Source organism: Ovis aries, chromosome 3 (genome assembly GCF_016772045.2).
Source record: "Ovis aries strain OAR_USU_Benz2616 breed Rambouillet chromosome 3, ARS-UI_Ramb_v3.0, whole genome shotgun sequence".
Taxonomy (NCBI): domain Eukaryota; kingdom Metazoa; phylum Chordata; class Mammalia; order Artiodactyla; family Bovidae; genus Ovis; species Ovis aries.
This window is the reverse complement of record NC_056056.1, coordinates 156,962,448-156,979,947: the sequence shown is the minus strand read 5'-3', so window position 1 is coordinate 156,979,947 and position 17,500 is coordinate 156,962,448. Positions and strand designations below refer to the sequence as shown.

The 17,500-nt window shown below is 45.9% G+C and overlaps 1 protein-coding gene and 1 long non-coding RNA gene across 3 annotated transcripts in view; both read right to left on the bottom strand.

Annotated features, from left to right (window-relative positions):
* PPM1H (protein phosphatase, Mg2+/Mn2+ dependent 1H) overlaps positions 1-17,500 on the bottom strand; it is a 295,463-nt gene that overhangs the window by 85,137 nt on the left and 192,826 nt on the right. For both annotated transcript variants that reach the window (XR_003588833.2, XM_027967492.2), the window contains exon 5: positions 9,842-9,926. Coding sequence is in view for 1 of the 2 variants with exons in the window: in XM_027967492.2 (XP_027823293.1) it covers positions 9,842-9,926 (85 nt within the window). In the remaining variant the exon portion in view is untranslated. The remainder of the gene's footprint in view (positions 1-9,841; positions 9,927-17,500) is intronic.
* On the bottom strand, positions 3,520-9,824 carry LOC121819130 (uncharacterized). Its single transcript, XR_006059348.2, has 2 exons — positions 7,035-9,824; positions 3,520-3,743 (listed from the first exon to the last, which is right to left on the bottom strand). It is a non-coding gene; the product is annotated as an uncharacterized LOC121819130 (long non-coding RNA).

The window sequence follows — 17,500 nt, the reverse complement described above, 5'->3', positions numbered from 1 at the left end:
CTCCCACCAACAGTGTGGAAGGGTCCCCCTTTCTCCACACCCTCCAGCATTTATTATTTGTAGATGTTTTAATGAGAGCCATTCTCACTGGAATGAGGTGAAACCTCATTGTAGTTTTGATTTGCATTTCCCTGATGATGAGTGATGTTGAGCATTTTTTCATGTGCCTGTTGGCCATCTGCAGGCCTTCTTTGAAAAAAAAAAAAATGTCTGTTTAGGTCTTCTGCCCTTTTCTTGATTGGGTTGTTTCGTTTTGTTGATACTGAGCTGTGTAAGCTGTTTGCATATTTTAGAAATTAAGTCCTTGTTGGTCCTATCATTTGCCAATATTTTCTTTCATCCTGTAGGTTGTCTTTTCATTTTGTTTATGGTTTCCTTTGCTGTGAAAAAGCTTTTAAGTTTAATTAGGTCTCATTTGTTTATTTTTGCTTTTGTTTCCGTTACTCTAGCAGATAGATTTGAAAAAATACCGCTGCAATTTATGTCAGTGTTCTGCCTATGCTTTCCTCTGGCAGAAAAGTATCTGAAGAGCTAGTCAGGTAAGAGCTTCGGGGCAAGTGCAGCAGAAGCCGAGGCAAAGAGGTGGGAAGCAGCAGGGGCTCCTGGAGCGGCTCTCAGGGGAGAACAATGTGGGACAGACAGGAGGCAGAAGTGTGGCTTCCAGGAAAACCTGTCCTGCTGCTTGGCCATGAGCTCTTGCAGGAGGTCCCCTTCTGCAAAGGGTGATACACACTTGTTGTCCGACTCTGTGGGACCCCATGGACTGCAGCACACCAGGCTTCCCTGTCCTTTACCATCTCCCAGAGCTTGCTCAAACTCATGTCAATCCTGTCGGTGATGCTATCCAACCACCTCATCCTCTGTCGCTCCCTTCTCCCCTTGCCCGCAATCCTTCCCAGCATCAGAGTAAATGAATCCAAAGCACTTTTTAAAAAACCCAACTTTTCAAAGAAATATACAAATGGTATGGTGCTCTAATCATGTGGGTACAGGTGAGTGAATTTTCATAAACTGAACGCACCACACGGCTGGCATCCAGATTAAGCAGCTGAACATTCACCAGCACGCTAGTGTCAGGACCCCATTCAAATCCTGCTGCTTCTCCCAAGGGGAGCACTAGCTCCAGACTTTCCAGCTGTGTTTGCCTGTTTCTATCCGTGCTATGGAATCCTATCGGTTGGAAGTTGAGTCTGCAAAGATTTATCCATGTTGCTGCATGTAGTTATAGCTTGTTCATTCCATCCCGTGACTGTGCAAAGTTTATTTATCCATTCTACTCTCCGTGGGCATCTGGAGAGTTTCCAGCTTGGGCTCTTACAACAGTGCTGCTATGCACAGTCTCGTCTTTTGGTATAAACAGTGGTACACACTTTGTTAGGTATACACAACAAGGGGTGGAATTGCTGGGCCAAATCCTTTTTCAAAGGAGTTGTTCCAACTTCCACTCTCATCAGCAGAATATGGAACGTATAAACACTCATGTGTGAAATGAGAAGGCGCATTCCAGGATAGGAATGTAAACTCCTCTAACTAGAAAAACACCATATGAATTAACTTCTTAAATATTCTAGACCCTTCAGTATGTGAAAGCAAGTTATCAACATGAGGATTTTCCGTGTTCAACATAAATCTTCTTAAAAAGTTGAATAATATCTCCTCTTTCTAGCTCTTAGGGGGAAAACTCCTGTCATATTACACAAGAGAAGTATTGGAAGCCTTTAAATTTCAGGATGATTTATCCATATAGGAAGTCTAGGTCACAAATGAAATGAATAATGTCAGCCAAGGGACTTCCCTGGTGGTCCAGGGGCTAGGAATCTGCCTTGCAGTGTAGGGGACATGGGTTTAATACCCAGTTGGGGAACTAAGAACCCACATGCCATGAGGCAACTAAGACTTGACACAGCCAAATGAATAAATAGATTTTTAAAAATTAAAAAATGATGCTGGCCAAGCCTAGGTGATCACTAACAGTCACACGAATGGTCAAAGGAGGTGACCATTCCAGAGCCAAGGCTGCCTACCTGATGTACAACGCGAAAGGAGAATATTCTACCTCGGGCTAAAAAAAAATGAAGGAAAATGTGAAATGACTGAGACCTAAGTATGTATGGATTGGAGTCTTTCACAAAGAATTCTGTCTTAACTTGCCCTTAAAATCTCAAAGTAGCAAAAACCAAGCTTGTATATATAACCTATTACAGAACTGGATATTCAATAAAATTCTGTCTGGTTTATGTGGATGTCAAGGAAGGTTCACATTTAAATCTAGACATGGGACTACACTCATCAGCCAGAGAGAAGTAGCATTCCCCCAAATCAACTCTAAAATTGTAAAATTGAGATCTTATGATAAAGGAGCCACATGGAAACTGGAATACAAATAGAGATATTAAACAAAATTGCCTAGATTTGTCAACCCCACAACAGTTTAAAGTATAGAATAAGGGATAAAAGTGCTCATTTACATAAAACATATAAGGTTTCCATGTTCATATGCCGACTGCTTTTTATTTCCAAGTAAAATTCTGTGGAAAGGCACTCATTTGGAGAGTGAACAACTCATGTCAACAAAAAAGAAAAGGAAAGTGAAGTCGTTCAGTTGGGTCCAACTCTTTGTGACCCCATGGGCTGCAGCCTACCAGGCTCCTCCGTCCATGGGATTTTCCAGGCAAGAGTACTGGAGTGGGGTGCCATTCCCTTCTCCAGGGGATCTTCCTGACCCAGGGATCAAATGAGTCTCCTGCATTGCAGGCAGACGCTTTACCATCTGAGCCACCAGGGAAGCCAATTCCCTTCCCTTTGCATAAGCAAATGGAATTGAGAAATTATAAAAGACTACAGTAGTCCCACAGGCGGGGGGGGGCATGAAAAAGTTCTGTATATAGTTATATTTAAAAACTAAGAAATTTTATTTTGTCTCTGATCTAGGTCCTCTTGTAAGCACTACGAATACTAACTCATTAATCCTCACCCCTATCCTGTGAGGGTCCTGCAATTGTCCTATTTCACAGATAAAGCAACTGAAGCACAGAACACATTTTACAGACAGTTAAGGTTGTGCCCTAATAAACCTCACTGAATCCTATCTATCCTTCTCAAAGCATATTTAACTTTAATGTACTTGAAGGATATATGACGTTATCTTGCTTCCTTACACTAAGATCAATTTTTAAGGACCTCACGGGCAGATAGCTCTGGCTTTTGGTGACCAACTGTTTCTTATCCATATGCTTTTATTGTGGTAAAAGTCACAACATATAAAACACACTATTTTAACCACATTTAACTATACAGTTCCGTGGCATTAAGTGCATTCACACCATGGTGCACGTCTCAACATCTCCCACCTCCCCAAATTCTCACCTTCCCAAACTGAAACTCTGTCCCTATTGAACACTGATCTCCCAGTCCCCCTCCCCTCCTCGGCATCTACCAACGCACATTCTGACACTGTGAACTTGACTATCCTACATACCTTGTGTAAGTGGAATCAAACAGTGTTGTCTGAACCGAATATATATTGGAATCATGTGCCCAAGTTTTTATTCAGAATATTTCGGGGGACAAGGACTAAAGAGGCTAAAGATTATGGATATGTAGTAAGATGGATTTTTTTAAAAAAAAGAAAATGTAGGAACTGATTCTCATGATGATTTTGCTCCAGTGTGTGGGATTCATTTTCTTAGATCTGCATAGTAGATTCAGAATGCCTCCACGCCAAGTCTTTGACCCATCTTAACCTGGAAAAAATCAGACGTCAATTTATATTAATTAAAAAAATCTGGCTCTAGAAGTGGTGGGCTTCAATTATCAGAGTCAATGTCTTCAGAGTCTTCCCTGAAGCCAGGCTGCGCTCCAAGGGCAGCCGAATATAAATTCTGCCTTTGCAGCCCTGGGCCGTGTCAGTTTCACACTCTAAAATTCTGGCTCCCTCATGATACCTATGTGATCAATGGAACCTATAGTAAATATGAAAAATGTCAACCACTTTAGATTACCATTTTTTTTTAAAATTCAAGATTTTGAAACATAATGTAGTTTTGCAAGAGGGGGGCTAGATGGGGTGAGAGAAGCGTTTGGAGTGTGTCTGTCCTTGACTCAGACATCAGGCAAAGCAAAGTAGAGGTAAGTTCTCTCGCTGTGACTGCAGCCAGGCTCTCAGCTTTACACCCTGCTCTCATGGTTAATGGGGCTTCCCAGATGGCTCAGTGATAAAGACTGCCCACCAATGCAGGAGACGCAGATTCGATCCCTGGGTCAGGAAGATCTCCTGGAGAAGGCAATGGAAACCCACTCCAGTATTCTTGTCTGGGAAACTCCACAGACAGAGGAGCCTGGTGGGCTGCAGTCCATAGGGTCACAAAGAGTCGGACACGACTGAGCACACATGAACTCAAGGTTAAGGGCCACGTGGAGGTGGTGGGACAGCCATTTTCACTCACTAGTGTGCTTGACCTTTCCAGTTATAGCCTCTTGTCTTAAAAGCAGGCACAAGCTTAAGCAATATACTTCTTGAGTGTGAAAAATCCCAGAGAACCAAGAGGCACAGTGCTGTCCCCTTGAAACCTTTCCCAGTTCAGTACTAGGGAAAATGGCAGACAAATTGAATCAGACTTGGTGTAGACAGCTGGGGGCAGGTCCAAGGACACCATCAGAAATCACCTCAGATAATGTTGCACTTGTGTGCATCCAATGTGCATCTGAAACCCACTTTCATCTCCTCTGCACATTGCCCTTGATGATAAACAGCTGCCGACTCGGATTATCTACAAGGACAGACGTACATTATTGGGAGGTCTGATGATACCAGCGCATCTTAATGTAATCACATCAGAGCTTATAAACACGTCTCGGCAGAATGGAGGGGAAGCCGTTACTCTCACACCTCAGGGCTGTAGAGGTCCCCCGTGGAGGGAGATCTGTTTCTGGCTGTCACCTGAAGCAAGAGTGGGGTGATTTCCTGGAGACTACAGCATCGGAGGAGTAGACTCTGCTGAGAAATGCCCATAAACCAGACTGCTTTCCCTCCGATGTGGGTCCTGACTCCACCAGAACCGTCCAGCTTGGTGGACTCCGTAAAATATTTTATTTCAATCACCCTGGAAACATTAAAAAAATGAAAAAAAAAAGCCCAGCGAGAAAAGAGCAAGGCTTATTTGTGACTATGATCATCAGCTCTCCCCGGCTGCTGGGGGGCAGAAGTGCATGGCCCCTGACCCCCTCCCTCACACACCTGCTACATTCCATGTGAACACGTCAAACCCTCAAGCCTGCTTGATTAATCACCCAGCCCAAGAATCTGCGGAATAAAGTTCATGTTACCCGGAGAACTATATGAAGGGCCCTCTGAGGTCAGGATGCACGACCAAACAAAATTAACGTGCCTGTCACATCCATCATCTTGTAATCTGCTTCCAGTTCCATAACCCCCGAACGTCTGGACTGTGCATACCAAGAACATTTCTGTTCGACGTGGATCAAAACAGTTCATGGACAAAGGGCTCTGAACTCTCCCCACCCCCAAGAAAATCATTAACCAGTTCTGCAAGTCAAACAGCCCTGGGACTGCAGTCATCTGCTCAAACCAAATCTCAAGGGACCTAGAAGTTTTTGAGATTCTCTCATAAATGTTTCTTGAGACATAATGACAATAAAATTTGATTTGACCTAAGAATAAGGAATACATTGTTAACTTTCCGGCAACATATTAACTCGTTTAGATCATGTAAAAGATACAAAGCTCTCACTGCACAAAACAGTTTTACAATTAGTTCAAGCGAACTGATGTTCCTCAAAATAAACTGGCAGGATTAGATTGTAACCTGAAATTATAACGTATATACTGCATTTCATACTATCATGAGATGACTTTTTAAAATCATTTTCTACTCTTGTTTTCTTTGTGGCCACGCTGGGTCTTTGTCGCTGCGTGGGCACTTCTCCAGTTGCGGAGAGCTGGGACCACTCTCCAGCTGCTGCGCTACTCCCGAGTGTCGGGCTTCTCATTGTGGTGGCTTCCCGCATTGTGGAGCATGGGCTGCAGGGTGCGGGGGCTTCTGTAGCTGTGGCTAGTGGGCTCAGTAGTTGGGACTCCCGGGCTCTAGAGCGCAGGCTCAATAGTTGCGGTGCACGGGTTTAGCTGCTCTACAGATGTGGGATCTTCCCGGATCAGGGGTCAAACCCCAGCCTCCTGCATTGGCAGGCGGGTTCTTCACCACTCAGCCAACAGGGAAGGCCCTTGAGATGACTTTTGATTGTGATCTCAGGACATGGGGTGGATATTTCAAGGGCAGTGTGCCTACACATTTCACTCAGGAGAAAGGGAGACTCAGAGACACTGTGGGAGAAACCCAAGGTCACACAGCACTTGCCCGGGCTGGGCTGAGAGAAGTCCACATCTCACTTGTGTTCTCCTCTCACAATTGATGTCATTTTCAAGATTTTATGCTATAAACCTCCCAATTCTCTAAAACACGTTAAAGATTTGACCACAAGTTTATTTTATGCTAATAGCCCCCTAGTTCTCTCAAATACTTCACCACGAAGATTTGCATCACAGATCATGTGAATATTATTCATGGATTTGTTCATTTCAAAGCATGCATTCCTAGACTCCTGACAGAATAGGAAGCTGGACAACCAGGATATTTTATGTTTTGTTCATTTACACTCCCATTGTCTGGGAAGACACGTTTTAGGTATAATTTCCATGTAGAGAAGCCTGTATGGTTTAGCAGCTAGGATGAAAAAGAATGGAAACAGTGTTCTCACCCTTAGAAATTCAGATATTAGACTCAGTTTTGTGGGCTAAGAGTGTCCACTGATTATGCAAGAGTGACACCCAATTACACATTAATTTTGGTAACATTAGGAGTGATTCTTAAATAAAAATAAAGGGGCAGTATCACTGTGGTTTACAGGCCAGTAGAATCTGAAGTGACAAGACTTTGATTCATCCAACAGTAAGCAAATGAGAACCATGTGCCATGAAAAATTCTGCATTTATTATTTCATTTCATCCTTACACCCACCTTCTGGCGTTCTCTGTGCCCACTCCTGACAATGAAACTGGGGACCAGTGAAGGACGTTCTAGAAATCATAGACACAGTCATGTGACAAGGCTGAGCTCGGAAGTCACACACATCTTATTCCAACTGTCCCAAGGTAGACCAGTGACACTGGAATCCCACTCTGAACAAGGTCAGCACTCCCCTCCCTCCAGAAAAGTTAATGTTTTAAGCTCTGGGTACCATTTTTTGCCACACAAAAAAATGTGAAAGTATGTCAAAATACAAAAGTGAATCTGCTCTTACTCATCACCTTCAGCAGGAAAACAGGAAATGGTTTTTACTAAGAAGCACGGAGGTGGTGAGGACAGGGTGGGCCTGAGGCTTGGTGGCGCAGGGGGGCATAAAGGCATACTGCCTGCTGTGAGGGGTTTTGGGGGAGGGTAGGGAGGTGCTTGGTGCTTGGATAATGATCCAGACATCAATATGAACGCTTCAGTCAACAAATCCTGATCAATATCAGCTCTGTGCTAGGTAACAACAAGGTAAGATGCCTAAGGTAAGGGGCCTGCCTCCCAAAGGCTCAGTCTGGAAGAAGGGGAGACAGAATATGGAATAAGCAATAAAATACCACACGTTGATAGCTATACTACGGGCTTCCATGCAGCATGAGGCACGCACTGGGGACTGGCCCCCCGATATGGGGAGGTGACACGTCCTGGAGGAAGTGACATTTCTTCTGGGGTCTTAAAAAATAAGAAGGAGTTTTCCTCGCAGAGAAGAAGGGAAGGGCTATCCAGGCAGAGCTTATTTCCAAAGGCACAGAGGTTGGAGAGATCACGGTGTGTCTTGGAAATGGAAGATGGTTCTCCATGGCCACAGCCCACAACGCACCCTGTCAAGAGGTGGGGGCAATGGCGAGATGATGCTGGAGAGGTGGGCGGGAAGCCCAATTCTGAGTCTGCCGTTTGTATACTGTGAGGAGTCAAAGGGTTTCAGGGAAAGAAATGTGAAGTGTGAAGATCATGTTGGAGGCTTTGTGGAAGATGGGCTGGAGAGAGCCAGGCAAGTGGCAGGGAGGCTGGCTGTTGTCAACTCTACTTGGAAGGACCCGCGCAGCAACACAGCCACCCAGCTGGTAAGTGAGGGTGGGGCCAGGGTGAGATTCTGCTGGTGGTCCCTTCTCCCTGCCAAGACAGACAGACAGACCAAGTGAAGTGCTCTAACATCTGGGCTGCCCAGAAAGATTGGCACCCCATCCCAATACTCTTATCTGGAAACTCCCATGGATAGAGGAGCCTGGTAGGCTGCAGTCCAGGGGGTCGCAAAGAGTCGGACATGACTGAGCAACTTCACTTTCACTGTTCACTTTCATGCATTGGAGAAGGAAATGGCAAACCACTCCAGTGTTCTTGCCTGGAGAATCCCAGGGATGGGGGAGCCTGGTGGGCTGCTGTCTATGGGGTCGCACAGAGTCGGACAAGACTGAAGTGACTTAGCCAGCAGCAGGAGCAAAGAGCAACAGATGGGTTCAAAAATAATAGTAAAAGAATGAAGAGAAGCTTTTACTTCGGGTTTAGATTCCTACTGTCTTGTGGACCAGGTTAACCACCCAAATCAACACAGCTCAGCTATTGAGGAAAACCAACACAACACAGTCATGGGAACTGAGGGAAGCTTGGGCTTCTTGGGCTTCCCTTGGTGGCTCAGATGGTAAAGAATCTGCCTGTAATGCAGGAGACCCAGGTTCAATCCTTGAACCTGGAGGATCCCCTGGAGATGGGAATGGCAACCCACTCCAGCATTCTTGCCTGGAGAATTCCATGAACAGAGGAGCCTGGAAGGCTACAGTCCATGGGGTTGCAAAGAGTCAAGCACGACTGAGCAATTCTCGTTTTCACACAGTTTCTTGTTAAACCAACCAAAGTCATCAAGTCCTGACTATTCCCATGTGCCAGAATTAAGACACAAACGAGTTCCTTTCAGAGTAGGTTGCATCAATTCTTTTCTAAGAGCAGAAGGTCACTACCTTAGCCTTTTATCTAAAAAGAAAGCCAACTGGCAAGAAAATATATCATCTACAGACTATATTTGCAGCTGGTCCCCAAGATGCCCACTGCAAAGCAGTCCTGGATCGCAACCATCTTCATGAGACTGAGATCATAAGCCTAAAGCCCTATGGCTGGGATATCAGGGCAGGGCATTTACTCCGTTTTCCAGAAAACTCAAATCTTCAACGAAGCAAAAATTCTCAAGATCTGAAACACCAAATGGCCCTCCTAGAGCCTGCTCATAATTTTACTCCAAAGAGTGGGATCTATGTGGAGAATCTCTTTTCAGGTTAGACACAGATTTTCGGACACCTGCATTTCTCCTGAAGGGCCCCTGAGACTTTGTATCAGAGCATGAAGTCATGGGGTGTCATCAGGTTTCTGGGGCTGCCTCCTCCTCACATGAGATTAATACTCATCTGTACCCTTTGAGTTAAAGTGAGTGGCAAGCCAGGGGACAAGGTATCACAGTCTTTAATACCACGCTTCATATCGTATGTACCAAATCATTAAAAGAAACAGAGCCTGCTGTGTCTTTGATTGGTCACAGATGGGAGAAAACCAGCCACCATAATAAATTCACAGAGGTGGAGTGTGTCGTCACACATGAAAGCAGGATGTGTGACCCAGGAGGTGTGTGTGGGGTGGGGGGAGTTAGGGCCACATGTCATTTTACTGCTGTGGGTCTGCTCCCACGTCAATATCAATGTGTTTCTCCAAAACAGCTCCGATGCCATCACCGATGCCACGGCGCTCTGCCAGACCCACGTGGCACTTACCAGGTACTGCAGTCGCTGGCGCTCGGTCTCAGGGGTGAACTCCGAAGACATGGGGATGATTTCTCCGTTTCTAATGATTATGGCCCTGAAAGGGTGAAAAGGCATGTCAGCAGCCAATCTCATAAGCACTGCGATTTTGTGATGACGCCACAGCTTGGTTCAGAATACACATGGAACTCTCAGCGGACCTTTGTTCCTCCAACTTGCACAGCAAAGCTCAGTGTGACCAGCTCTGGAGCCCTCACCCTACTGTAGGTATCTCTAAGAGCACGACGTTCTTTTTTTCTGCTAGTTTAATGCCCAGCACCAAGCATACCATTTGGCACATGACAGAAGCCCAGTGAATAAATAGATGGATCAATCAGTGATGCACAGAGGCTCACTCTGGGCTAGTGCCCTCCAAGAGAACTTCCTGTGATCCTTAAAATGTGTGCCTTAAACTGAGCAGTCCAAGATGGCAGCAACCAGCCCCATGTGGGTACTGAGCATTGGGATCATGGCCAGTGCAAGCTGAGGGGCTTCCCAGCTGGCGCTAGTGGTAAAGAGCCCATCTCCCAATGCAGGAAACATAAGAAACGTGGGTTTGGCCCCTGGGTCAGGAAAATCGCCTGGAGGAAAGCATGGCAACCCACTCCAGTATTCTTGCCTGGAGAATCCCCATGGACAGAGGAGCCTGGCGGGCTATAGTCCATAGAATTGCAAAGAGCTGGACATGACTGAAGCGACTTAGCATGCACACACATAGTGCAAACTGAGAAGCTGAATAGTTCATTTTATTTCACTGTAAATAAAAGTTAAGCAGTCACAAGTGGGCTAGTGCTTGAAGTAGTCGACAGGGCAGTTCCAAGTGTTCGTTACTCAAAGTATCTGTGGGCCAGCAGCAGGGGCCTCACCTGGGAGCTAGTTAGAAATGCAGACTCTCAGGTTCTCCGCAGACTTCCTATACTGAAATTTGCATTGTCATTAGATTCCCAGAGGATTTGGAGGCACATTAAAATCTGAGAGCAGCTGACCCAGACTCCTGAGTTTCTAGGGTAACATCTTGGGTCCAGGGAAAACCACTGTCATCTCAAAGTTCAGGAAATTCACAAACTCCCAAAAATGTGCCCAAGAGCTACTGCTGACTCCAGGACTTTTGAGAGAACAGAGCTCCCCAAAGCCGACATCTAAAGGAGAGGATACAGGATCGATCAATAGCAACTTTCCCTAAGCCTCTTCCCGTGGAGCCTCCTGTGCTCAGGCCTTGTTCTGCAGTAGTCCCTGCAGCACTTACTTCCCAAATGTCGATCAGCTGTGGTGGAAGGCTGCCATTTCTACAACAAATGCAAGTGGCTGGGGGCACTGCATTCTATTTGAACCCCAAAGCTCCCCAGTATCAGGGAGCCAGAGACCTGCGGGCCCAACACACTTCTCTGTGAAAACCCATGGGCATGGGGAATGCCATCAATGAGCTCAGCTCTAGGTGGATGCCTCGTTGACACAGGGAGGTTGCATTCTTTGTGCCAACAAGCCCCTGGCACCCCTCACTCCCGCTGCAGAGGCAGGCTGTCCCTGACTTGGAAACAATCCCTATTAAGGGCTGCAGCTGCCAGACCCCTCCCCCTCCCTCTCACCACCTGTGCCCAGTTGCTGCTGTCATAGAAACTGGAGGAGGGGGGCAGGCAAAGGAGGAGGTGACACCAAAAATCTTGGGGGTGTTAGAGAATTTAGGGATCCAGGAGGAAAATGGTGGGAGCGGTAAGGAAATGGAGAAGTTTGGGGAGACTGACCCTGGGGAGAGGATGCCTCGTGCTGAAACACACACCTCACTTCTTTTATTATGCTGCCAAACAATAGGACAAATTAAATATTCCTTCCTGTAAACCCAGAGTCACTTGTAAAATGCAACCACCTCTCCCTACCCCAAGAAAGGTGATACCAACCATTCACAAATCAGTGTGAGTTAACTGAAATTGTTTTTGTCCTACTTAACAGCTGAGAATAACTGTAATGAGAGGAGTCTTGATAGAGGATGAAGAAACTTGGAGAACTTGAAATAAGGGGTCAGGAATGTCAAGGTTAGGGCCTAATCTTTTCTCTTTTCTTATTGTGGTGAAAGTTACATAATATAAAACATACTATTTTAACTATTTGACTGTACAGTTCAGAGGCACTAAGTACATTCACATTATTGTGCAACTCTCAACCTCATCCATCTCCTGAATTGTTCACCTTTCTAAACTGAAACTCTGCCCCATTGAACACTAACTCCCCACTGCCCCTTCCCACCCGCCTCCACTCCCCCATTCCCGTGGCATCTACCAATGTACTTTCTGACTTTGAATTTCATCTCATTTAAGCGAAATCAAACAGTATTTGTCTGTACCTAATGTAAATGCAGGTCAGGAAGCAACAGTTAGAACCGGACATGGAACAACAGACTGGTTCCAAATAGGAAAAGGAGTACGTCAAGGCTGTATATTGTCACCCTGCTTATTTAACTTACATGCAGAGTACATCATGAGAAACACTGGGCTGGAAGAAACACAAGCTGGAATCAAGATTGCCAGGAGAAATATCAATATCAAGATTGCCGGGAGAAATATCAATAACCTCAGATATGCAGATGACACCACCCTTATGGCAGAAAGTGAAGAGGAACTAAAAAGCCTCTTGAAAGTGAAAAAGGAGAGTGAAAAAGTTGGCTTAAAGCTCGACATTCAGAAAACTAAGATCATGGCATCTGGTCCCATCACTTCATGGGAAATAGATGGGGAAACAGTGGAAACACTGGCAGACTTTATTTTTTGTGCTCCAAAATCACTGCAGATGGTGACTTCAGCCATGAAATTAAAAGACGCTTACTCCTTGGAAGAAAAGTTATGACCAACCTAGATAGCATATTCAAAAGCAGAGACATTACTTTGCCAACAAAGGTCCATCTAGTCAAAGCTATGGTTTTTCCAGTGGTCATGTATGGATGTGAGAGTTGGACTGTGAAGAAAGCTGAGCGCCGAAGAATTGATGCTTCTGAACTGTGGTGTTGGAGAAGACTCTTGAGAGTCCCTTGGACTGCAAGGTGATACAACCAGTCCATTCTAAAGGAGATCAGTCCTGGGTGTTCTTTGGAAGGAATGATGCTAAAGCTGAAACTCCAGTACTTTGGCCACCTCATGCGAAGAGCTGACTCATTGGAAAAGACCCTGATGCTGGGAGGGATTGGGGGCAGGAGGAGAAGGGGACGACCGAGGATGAGATGGCTGGACGGCATCACTGACTCGATGCACATGAGTCTGAGTGAACTCCGGGAGTTGGTGATGGACGGGGAGGCCTGGTGTGCTGCAATTCAGGGAGGCCTAGCATGTAGCAAAGAGTTGGACATGCCTGAGTGACTGAACTGAACTGAACTGAATGTATATTGGAATGCATTTTTAAGGTTAATATATGTCCTATAAACAGACTGTACCTTCTTTTCCCCGTCCTATACAGAAGGTTCTCATTAGCTGTCTATTTTATACATAGTAGTATATATATGTCAGTCTCCTAATCTCCCACTTCATCTCACCCTGCCCCTACCCCTGCTGGTGTCCATTCTTTTGTTCTCTACATCTGTCTCTCTATTTCTGGTTTGCAAATCGCTTCATCTGTACACGGCGAAGTATGTCAGAAAGAGAAAAATAAATATTGTACATTGCACACATGTGGAATCTAGGAAAGCAGTACAAGGCCTCATCTTAAAGTAGCAAGAAGGGCTCTGAGAACATGTGGGACGAGAGCAAAAGGCATTCTGCAGCCAATTCCCACGGCAATCTTCTGTTTCCAAGTTTTTCCTGGAAGCTAGTCTTAACTCTTTTCTTTCCCTTTTCCTACATAGCCCCTGAATTCCAGCTTCCAGGCTCAGACTAGACAGGTGGGTAGCTGGGAGGGAAGTAAAAGACAATGAGGAAGAGGAGGAAGGCAGAGAAAGTGGAGGCTGGGGTGTCATTCAGTCCTGTGGGGAGGAGCCAGCAAATGTCCAACCAGACGTGGAAGAGCCTCCTCTAGGACCCAAGTGTCGGGCGGTCAGGGGCCTGCTCCGTTTGGTTCTATTATATTCCAAATGCATGACGTCGTGCCTGTCACCTAGCAGGAGCCCCATGAATATTAATTGAATATAAGAACAGATGAGAGATGAATGGATAAAGAGGGTATGGTGCATATACACAGTGGACTACTACTCAGCTACAGAAAGGGATGACGTTGGGTCACCTGCAGAGATGTGTGTGGACCCAGAGTATTTCGTACAGAATGATGTATGTCAGAAAGAGAAAAAAAACAAATATCGTTTAATGGCCAGATGGCATCACTGACTCGATGGACGTGAGTTTGGGTGAACTCCGGGAGTTGATGGACAGGGAGGCCTGGCGTGCTGCAATTCATGGGGTCGCAAAGAGTCGGACACGACTGAGCGACTGAACTGAACTGAACTGAACGCATATATGTGGAATCTAGAAAATGGTAGAGATGAACACATCTGTAGGTCAGGAACAGAGACAGAGACCCAGAGAACAGATGTGTGGACATGGGGAGAGGGGAGAAGGGGATGGACTGGGAGGCTGGGTTTGACACACAGACACTGCCAAGTGTAAGACAGACAGTTGGTGGAACCTGCTATATAGCACAGGCAGCTCAGCTGAGTGCTCTGTGATGACCTAGGGGAGTGGGACCCAGGGAATCAAGATTGCCAGGAGAAATATCAATAACCTCAGATATGCAGAGGACACCACCCTTATGGCAGAAAGAGAAGAGGAACTAAAGAGTCTCTTGATAAAAGTGAAAGAAGAGCATGAAAAAGCTGGCTTAAAACTCAACATTCAAAAAATGAAGATCATGGAATCCAGTCACATCACTTCATGGCAAATAGATGGGAGAACAATGGAAACAGTGACAAACTTTATTTTTGGGGGCTCCAAAATCACTGCAGATGGTGACTGCAGCCATGAAATGAAAAGACGCTTGCTCCTTGGAAGAAAAGCTATGACAAACAGTGTATTAAAAAGCAGAGACATTACTTGGCCAACAAAGGTCCATCTAATGAAAGCTAAGGTCTTTCCAATAGTCATGTATGGATATGAGAGCTGGACCATAAAGAAAGCCGAGTGCTGAAGAATTGATGCTTTTGAACTGTGGTGTTGGAGAAGACTCTTGAGAGTCCCTTGGAGTGCAAGGAGATCCATCCAGTCCATCCTAATGGAAATCAGTTCTGAATATTCATTGGACGGACTGATGTTGAAGCTGACACTCCAATACTTTGGCCCCCTGATGTGAAGAACTGACTCATTAGAAAAGACCCTGATGCTGAGAATGATTGAAGGCAGGAGGAAAAGGGGACAACAGAGGATGAGATGGTTGGATGGCATCACAGACTCAACGGACATGAGTTTGAGCAAGCTCAGGGAGATAGTGAAGGACAGGGAAGCCTGGCGTGCTGCAGTCAGTGGTGTCGCAGAGAGTCAGACACCATTGAATGAATGGACAACAACGACAAAGGGGAGTGGGATGGGGAGTGAGGTCCAGGAGAGAAGAGATGTGTGTATACCTACAGCTGATTCACTTTGTTGTGCAGCAGATACTAAACTCCAATTAGAAAAAAAAGGAAAGAAAGCAATGGATGAGAGAACGTCGGAGGAGCTTTGCCTTGAATCTGAGGGAGGAAGAGAGCAGAACTAGGAGGCAGCAGATGTTTGCTTACACAGGGAAAGTGGGGTGGAAGTCACAGCACCGAGAGGGAGCTTCGCTTGGACACCTGCTGCCTCTGCCATTTTTCCTTCTGCTCCTGCTGATCAGGCGAGTCCACCCGCCACTCCCAACCCTGGGGCCTGCCTTACGCCAGTTACTCCCTCTGTGTTCCCAACCTCTCCCCCTACTGGCTCTCTGTTCACGGTTCAAAACCATGCTCAAAACACTTTGTGATTAAAATCAAACAAACCTGAACCCAAAACCAATCAAATACTACTCTCCTCCTGTGAAACCCACTTCCAGGGTCTTCTTCCTCTCTTGGGAAACCAAGGTTTACACCTTGTTTGTTTATTTTCCTTTAATATCTTCTTTAATAAGACATTACAACACACAACTGAGCCCCTAGCGTGTCAGTTAAACATGGAGATGGAGATCCATGCAGAGGAGAAGGGAAACAATGTCGTCTTAACCCCATTCCTTCGGCAACTAATGGAAATACAGAAAACGAAAGGAGGAATTCTGTGCATTTTATCAAGTCTTCGAAGACTCTGTAACAGTTTTATAATGAACTTTGCAGTGATGTATTAAAGAATCTTCAAATTAAATAACGAGGATGTTTAAAAACTGTAATCTTCTACAGGAGATTTAAGACAAACACACAAAAAATGACACACAGAATCTACATTCAAGGTCTCTCTGTTCACATCTCCCACTGATCCCTTGAAAACAGGTATACTCATGCCTTGCCCCTCTCTATACCTGACTACCCTCATGAGTCTCCAAGTAGCCTCCTTGCTGCTGCACTCCCTGGGCATGACCTCATTCCCCACTTTCCAGGCATTGGTGGGTCCCTCCTGACCCTGACTTCCGGGACTCTCCTCTCCCTGGTTGCCCTCTGGCCTCCCAGGATACTCCCCTCTCAGACTCCTCCCTACCTCCTGCGTGGCTGTGAACTGTTACTCTGTCTTTCTGCCTCTGCCTGGGCACTCACTTCCCACCTTCTTAACCCCCAAGCTTTGGTTTAGAGGCCTCTCCTCCAAGTTCCATTAGCCTGGTGGTCCTTCCAATACATAACACATTCTGTTTTGTTATTCTTTCCTTGACTGTCTACCTCCTGAGCCAGCGCATAAGCTCCTAAGGCAAGAACCATGCCTGTGCTGCTCACACTATGGCCCCACTACTGTGCACAGAGCCAGGCGGTCACAAGCAGTACTGGCTACAGAATTTCCAAGGTCCTGGGCCAAATAAAAATGCAGCTGCTGCTAAGCCACTTCAGTCGTGTCTGACTGCGACCCCATAGACGGCAGCCCACCAGGCTCCCCCGTCCCTGGTTTTCTCCAGGCAAGAACACTGGAGTGGGTTGCCATTTCCTTCTCCAATGCGTGGAAGTGAAAAGTGAAAGGGAAGGCGCTCAGTCGTGTCCGACTCTTTGTGACCCCATTGACTGCAACATGCCAGGCTTCCCTATCATTAACTCCCAGAGCTTGCTCAAACTCATGTCAAAAAAATAACACATAGTTCTTTAAAAATTTAAATTATTTTTTCATGTTAAATAATGAGAATTTAAAGACTGTGACAATAGGGCATGAAGCCAAATATGGGGGCCCTTCTGAGTGTGGGATCCTGTGACTACATAGGTCACGTGCCCAAGAAGCTGATCCTGACTGGGTGCCCTTTACTGAATAAATCATTAGCTTTAACGACAACATATGCCGATGACTCCAAATATCCTTTCCAGCCCACACATCTCTGCCGTGCTCCAGCCTAAACAGCTCCCGCCGGCAAACATTCACTCAGGTACTCACTGGTGTCTCAGACTCGGCATGTTTCAGACTTGATGACCCCCCAACAGCACACCCCCAAAATCGTCCTTCCAGCATTCCCAGACTCAGGGAACAGCAACCCTTTCCACCAAGGGGCCCATTGCTGAAGCCGTCTTAGCCTTCGAACTCTTCTCACCCT